The 7,704-nt window shown below is 39.7% G+C and overlaps 1 protein-coding gene across 2 annotated transcripts in view; it reads left to right on the top strand.

Moving 5' to 3' along the window:
• Nucleotides 1-4,978, top strand: part of LOC101855620 — a 17,029-nt gene extending 12,051 nt beyond the window's left edge. The window contains exons 1-2 of one of the 2 annotated variants that reach the window (XM_005091429.3): nucleotides 48-1,248; nucleotides 2,901-4,978. In XM_005091429.3, the coding sequence (XP_005091486.1) occupies nucleotides 3,144-3,848 (705 nt within the window). In that variant the 5' untranslated portion in view covers nucleotides 48-1,248; nucleotides 2,901-3,143 and the 3' untranslated portion in view covers nucleotides 3,849-4,978. Of the gene's footprint in view, nucleotides 1-47; nucleotides 1,249-2,900 lie in introns of those variants that run through there. The other variant, XM_005091428.3, reaches the window with a different exon arrangement.
• Nucleotides 4,979-7,704: the final 2,726 nt, after the last annotated feature.

The following is a 7,704-nucleotide window of genomic DNA, read 5'->3' as shown; positions in this document are numbered from 1 at the left end:
GAGAGAGAGAGAGAGAGGCTGCCATTAAACTAGCCAGAAAGCTAGCCGGTCAGCAAGCCGGTCAGCAAGCCGGACACACACCGACAGACTGACAGACAGATAGACAAACAAGCAGAGGCAAAGTTTCCGGATCGATGTATCTGGTTCTACTTTCCGAAGACATTATCTTCACCACTGAAGTTTCTGCTCCATAAATTGGAAGCACTCGAGTTGTCCAGGCTGATCCGGGCTCCAGATCTAATATGCGGGACTTCCTGTTCTGATTTGCAGGCGTGAAAATCCTTCAACGGTTGACAAGCCGGCACATAGATTAGGTATTGTTGTAAGTAGCAGCAGTCTTCAATAGTGTTATCGTGATTTATTGGTCACGTTTTTGCAGAGGGTGTCGAAATCAACCCCCTCCCTCACCGCCATACACACTTTCTTTTCCCTCCTCTACAATCTTTGCAAAGGACGCACTTACATGTGTTTATGGCAGAATGATTTTTACTCTGTGGTAGTCAGAGATAGTAAAGATTTCTGGGAAATTCTGATTATTCACTACAAAATGAGCCATTTCTCTGTCTGAGATACGTGTAATGAAAAAGATAATAAGTCCTTAGAGCCACAGGTGACGATATATGTATTTCTGCGAATCTGATACTGTTTTTTAGTGAGTGACATAAACTGTACATAACAAAGTAGCAACAACGACTGTTTTTTAAAATCTTCTAGCTGATAAATAAAAGAAAAACACCATAACATTGGCGTCCTTCATAATGTTATCGCTCACAGAATGGCAACAATAATCGCTTCAAAGCGTTCAAGCAAAGAGTAGTCCCCCCCCCCGCACACTCACGCACACATGTCTTTGCGTATATTGACGATCGCAGCAGGCTGTTTCCTGGTCCTTTAAGACAGGGGTGTCAAAGTTGATCACTTAGAGGCCCAAAGTCAAATTACACTTCAGATTGTGGGCGGAATTGGATAAACACTCATTGGGGAGTGGAAAACTAGACATTTTGAAACAAGGATTAAAAAAAAAAAGCCAACATGCATTAAAACGTAAAAAATATAAGATAATAACAGATCAAGGCAAACTAATTTTCGCCCTTACGACGATTTGTCACAGTTGAACGTTCGGCGTCTTTTCTTAGACATGACGTTCGTTTATGTTTGGAGTAAGGTTCTGTGTTATTGAGATTCTCAGGATGGACTACCTGACCAAACATTCTCTGGCGGATTGCTTTTCCGGCCGGATACGACCCGGTAACTTTGATTTTGACACCTGTGCTATAATAATATGACAAAGTACCACCCCATCCCACCGCGACTTACAATGACCCCAGATCTGCGCACTTGGTCAAATCAGTGTCGAAAGGGGGACCCAAGTTTACATTTACAGAATCGTCTTAAAATGTGCGGTGTTTGATTAACACAGAATTTTTTACAGATCCCGCACCTTATAAAAATACAAACTGCTTGAAAAGTGTCACAGTGCAGTATTCTGTGGGGATGTTCATTTTATATGTTTAAAGAAGTTCTAGCTGTAACCAGTGTTTGTTGTGAATAAGTTCTTCATGGGATCGATTTTTACGAGAGGATGTGTATTGTATTGAATATTTCTGCTGAGGTGCCTCTTATCTTAAGGATCTAAATTGTTTATTTCAGTCAAAAGAGATCACCCCCCCCAAAAAAAAAATAGAAAGAAAAGAAAAAAAAGAAAACAATCTCGACCCCCCACCAAAATAAAACCCCAAAAACATACAGACTAGAAAACCCACGGAAAAACAAAACCAAAACCAAAATAGATATCTGTATAACAATAACCATAATGTTGTAAAATGAACAATCAAGACAGATATACCAAGAGAGCAAAACGTAACAAACAACCGCCTAAAGGAAATTCAGATCGAGCTCATCGGGAATATCAATAAGTTTGGGGTCGTCATTTATTAGATTGGAATTTGTCTTTAATAGTCATTGTGCCTCTGTCGGAATTTCTTTTAAAACCCATCTATTGGTCACTTTCAATCATTTGAACTTTTGCTTTTATTTCTCCTTCATATCGCCAGCGAAACATTTTAATCGTCACTAATTTAAAGTGTTAAACAATTTAATTTATCGGTAAAGAAACGTACTATAAATACGGTCACAACATTGTACTGCTTCGATTACTTTTACTAGCTGTATGTAGATAGAGTATCGGACAAAAATGGTCAGAATGTAATCTATTGAGGTCAAGGATTTGTAGTGCACAGTAAGCCTCGAGGGCATTCTGCACGTCTACAAACCCCCCCCCCCCTTCCACCCCTCCCCAAGTTTCGTCACTTTCGTGATGGGTCGGTCAGTTCGGGGTAAATTATTCGAGCTGTCGGCTACAATTTTTCTGACTCTAACCTTGTGACTGTAGTTTTACTGCATGGCACTGAGAATGACTTTCTTTGTTCAAAATCAAAGTAAAACTACCCCCAAAAAAGAAACAATAACAACAACAAACAAAACAAATGAATAACAACAACATCAACAACAACAGCAACAACAACAACAACAACAAGAACAACTAAAACAAGAACAACAACAAACCGAAAGTACCCGAAACAAACAAAGTGCCCTAAACTGTTTGACTGTTTGAATGTAGGACAGGATTGTCTTTAAACCACGAGTTTTAACTCCAAAACTACGCCCAAACAGTGTTTGAATGTACGTCTGGTCCAAAAAAGTGAACTCATCCAAAAGATATGAAATGAACCTTTAGAATAATAGTATCACTCTCATTGGACTCTAGTTTTTCATTTCGGGGTTCATTGTTAAGTGAAAAGTGAAATTCCCTTTGTAGCGAGCGAGGTGAAGCGTGACTTCGAAGAAAGATGCATATAGTTTCAATATTGTCTGATTATATGTTTCTTAATGCATTTCAGATGCTCTTGGCCATCAACAATTCACGCAAGCTGAAGGAATTCTGAAAAGAAAACAGCAAACAAACAGAAGACAGTGACCACATCTGACAACCCTGAAGAGTCATGTACAGACATCTACAGCATTTCGCACTCCTAACGTGAATACGTCAACAATTCTTCATACTACGACAACGCGGACTCCCCCCCCCCCTCTTGAACAACAAAGGGGGACCACATTTCCAGTTTGGACACAAAGCGTAAACAATGGCAATGACCTCCCCTCCCTCATCAACACCTTTAGCCTTTCGTCAGTACGTGACCTTGACCCGACCAGACCTTCTCCAAGGTCGAGTCGTAGAGTACCCGCCAACCCCAGGCAGGTCTGACATGGAAGAGACCTCCAAAGACTCTGAAACAAATGACCCATCCTGTGGCAGAGAGTCTTCAGCATTTAAAGTGACGTTAAACAAAGGTTCTGTTGCGACTGTGGCAGCTTTCAGAGACTCTCCAAGGGGAGATAGTCTTCCTCATACAGACGCAACAGTTAGGTCCAAACCGTGGCCCACTTCATCGTCATCAAACCAACACAACAACAGCAACAGCAACAACAACTACGCCCAGAAAAAGCGACTGGAGACCATGAACTTTAAGAAACCGAGAAAATCAAGTCGAGGTTCTATAACGCAGTGCGGCGTTTCGTCAAAACGCTCGGACTCAACGAACAATGATTCACAACGATCGGCAGTAACGTCAGAATCAACAGATCAAGCTACACGTTCCCCCGGCGACAACGTACCGGCTGCAATCGGAACGAGTCCGGAAGTACCGCAGGCAGAAGTGGCACTGACAGAGGAGGAGTTGGAAAAGAGAAGAAACATTGAGAAGTGCATGAACTGGATAGAAAAACTTCCTGCTAAATTCTCCGGCATGCACATTGCTCAGGAGCGTGCCCCAGTTACCAATGACTAGTGATATAATAAAATGTGTCTCGACACGGTGGGATCAGGCGCTCGTCTATATTTTTGGGCTCATTTGGAGTTCATTTATCTCGCCTTTGAAGTAAAAAAGAAATACCTGTCGATTTTGAATAGAAGTCGAGATATTTGCGATTGAAAGCAGTTGTGTTAGATGTAAAAGTAGAGGAGAAATGGCCGCCAAAGTGACTCCTAATGCTTCAGTGTCCCAAAACACTGCAAATCTAATTTTTGTGTGCCTTTGAGCTAAGTTTTACAGTAAAATCTATGCAAAAATGTGTTCGGGTTTTAAATGGACATAAACATGTGTTGAGGAAAAAAAAAAGAAGAGAAATATAAAAATTGCTAAATAGGCAAAGATAGGGTGGTTTCTTCGAGTCCATTATTTTGATGGGCGCTTTATTTCACCAAAATGCCACACGTTTAGTATCAATAATATTATGTTATGGCCTGCCTTTCTTACCCGGTGTCGGAGAAAATGCCACCGATAAGAGCTCTCCTTCTACTTCTGCCCAGGTCTATAGTCTCAATCTCTGTTCCGCTGCATCCCATTTCCTTTAGATCCCAATCTAAGTCCCTCTTTCAAATACAGTCTGAACTATCTAAGATTACTCTGGTTTCTCTTCTTAACTTATAAATCCGTGCCTTTTACTAAAGAGTTGCGTGGAGAGTTTTACTAAAGAATTCTGTGGAGAGCAGCAAGATAATGAGTCTATCACCTATCTAAGACGGCTAACATTGTCGAGGAGAAAAGTGGTCATATATACATAGGTGACCGTCGTACACTGTGTCAGTATAATGTAAAAATTACGCAAGGGAGGAAATGAGACGTGGCCGTTTGTGCAGGATATTATCTTACAAAGGCGGCCGTTTGAGCAGGTTTGACTGCACTTTTAAGCCTTCTTCTCTTTGTCTTTCCTGTGGATTGTATAGTAAGGCTTGGTTAAAAATGTTAGTTTGTCGCCGGTTGTTTTTTAAAAAAAGTGTACCAGCCCACTTTCTTTTTCAGTCTCTGATTTCTTTTACTATTTTCTGTTCAGATTATGTTTTCTTCCATTGTTGTTCATTTCTTGTGGTGTTAAGCAATCTGATTTTAAAGATCTTTCTTAAGCAATAAAAGTTGACAAATTTGACTAGTGTAGAACCTGTACTGCATCTTATTGACAGTCTATGGTTTACAATACTATTGCTCGTTAATAGCCAAAGCTCACTTCCTCGATTTCCGTCCAACATTGTATGATATCCAGCGTGAAAGACCAGGGCAAATTTCCGATTATATTGTATGCTTCATCCTGGCATGACTCGATCTTTTTTAATTTGTGTCTTTACACCCTAAACAACACAAATTAGACAATTTAGAACAACATCCTAGCAGAAAGCCTGAGATCTTCGATAAGAATTTCTCCCCACTCTGAAATCGAACTCGGGCCTGCTGCAAGCGACAGAAAGTGCCTAACGGCTACACCCCAGACGCCGGTCGACTTCATCCAATCTTCTAGACTTGAGCGTGTTTGTTTCTCCCAGGTAGTTGGATTTGATATATGACAGCATCCAATCAAAAGTCGATAACTTAACAAAACATCAAGGTAAGCATTTTATGTACACGGAACAAGGGTCGACGTCTGGGGTGTAGCGGTTTGGCGATTCATCGTCTCACACAGAAGACGTGAGTTCGATTCTCGTGTGGGGAGAAGTTTTAAAGTCAATCCGTCCGTCTGTTTGGACGTTATTTCAGCTTTAGCCTGGCAGGCAACCCCCGAAACAGCCTACCTCCGAAATGATCTAAATCGTTTCAATGGGGGTTTTGAATATTCATAACAGGTACTTAAGAACGAGGACTGCAGAAGGCTCTTTGGCTTGTTCACAGCTGTTATTTTTTGCTTGTACAGCAACGTGCATAAAGCATGGATCGCGCCAAGTCATTCTGATTAATACAAATTGCATGTCAGGTATGAAAAGTGTGCGCCTGCAGAACATGGTCCCGATTCCACTCATTTTGATCTGACTAGTTGAATACGTGTGCATTGCGACGTAACTGCGCATTAATTCACGATTTTGAGAAAAAAGTAAAAATCTTTTGACGCTCAGTATGTCTAAATAAATTATGAGTGCTTCTAAACATGGCTGTGAGGAAATGTAGATGTGTGACTCTGCCAATGCTAATCGGATTGGGATCATTCACTGGCAAAGCTTTACCACTTTGAAAATTACTATTTTGGATGTAGATACGTGGTCCTGCCTTTGAAAACCAAATTTTGTTGGAAACTTCGTTGTGATTTTTTTTTTAGTCCATCAAAACTCTCAGTGTGAAAAAGTATTCAGCTCCCTCTATTCAATTGCATTTGTGTCGTGATCTGGGTGTTCCTTGTTTGATTTTTATTTTACCTCGTTTTTTAAAATTTGTATTCTGAAGGAATTTTTCTATACCATAGCATTTGTTAAAATATGTACGTAGTAAAATGTTATTTGCTTATACTCCTACCTTCATGAAGACTTTTAAGACATAATATTCTGTTTTATGTTTCCTCTTTCTTTGATTTTTTTTATCGTTGCTGCTGCCACAATTCCTGGGTTTCAACCTAGAATTTCAGAGAGTGCGTAAAGTTTGTAACCAACTGCATTGCATCATAACAAAACTTGGTCTACGCATACTGTCTGCTAAAATATTCCAAAAGAGAAACACCTTCAGAATGCATACGCTCTGGATACTTATCCGCCTGAACACCAGTGTGCCAACTAAATAAAAGGCTTTCGACAGACTGTTCTGTGCATGGAAGCAATTGTGAAGGGTGCTGACAAAATGAGTTACTTCATGGATTTGAGACCCATAGAAATCGATACGTCACGCTTATAGGTGAAGTTTTTACAATTTATAAGTATGAAATAAAAAATAAGTCTTTTTATACTTAAAGAATATGCCATCAAGAGGAAGCATGCAAATTTGACCCTGGTGTCGATTTTTGGCCAATACATCCATTTGTGGATTGCAAGAAGTAAATCATTTTGTCAGCATGCCTCACTATTTTTTAAATTTATCTGCACACTTATATAATCTACTTTGTACAAACCATATAAAACATTATGGCTGCCCGTGAACAAGGCCTTACACCTCAAGATGTTCTTGGAGGTTACTCTGCAATACATGTGCGTTGTGTTGATATCATATTATGTGTGGTACGACTGGGTGGAATCAGGCGTTCGTCAATTTTGAGGCTCAAATGGTTATTGGTATACATAATTTACTGTTAAAGCCTGTTCGTTTGCCTTGCTTAAAGAGGGAAAGTACCCATCTATCTTGAGTAAAAGTCGAGATAGTTGCAATAAAAGGAGGTAGGGGCTACCTTGTGTGAGAGGTAAAATTTACGAGGAAATGACCCTCAAAGTTTAATGACTTCCAAACACTGAGTGTCCTTGGAAACTGCAAAAATTACAATTTCTTTTATGTCTTGCTTGAATCAACGTTTTCAGTAAAATCCACGAAGAAATGTTTCTTTTAAAAATTGGTTTAAAAGGAGCTGAGCCCTTTGAACATGCGTTAAGAATTGCCCTATTGATTGAAAAAATGTCGCATTCTTCGATTTCATTATGTTGACAAGCGCCTGATTTCACCACGATACCACATATATTATTTTGGGGCAGATTCAAATGACTGGCCATTTTCATTTTTCATTTCTATCAATCTCATAAGCATTCTCAGAAATGTTTCAATACGCATTTCGCCCAAATTCAGACCAAACGAATTAGTAACCCTTTTTAATTCGAAATTTAAAAAAAAACATGACCTTCCTGGTAAATTATGTAGATCTAGTATTTGCTATCCTACATCATCCAAAATAAATAACCCGGGGGGG

The sequence above is a fragment of the Aplysia californica genome, unplaced genomic scaffold (assembly GCF_000002075.1).
Source record: "Aplysia californica isolate F4 #8 unplaced genomic scaffold, AplCal3.0 scaffold00030, whole genome shotgun sequence".
Classification (NCBI taxonomy): Eukaryota; Metazoa; Mollusca; class Gastropoda; order Aplysiida; family Aplysiidae; genus Aplysia; species Aplysia californica.
Note: the sequence above shows the minus strand (reverse complement) of the source record. Positions and strands in the feature narration are given on the sequence as shown.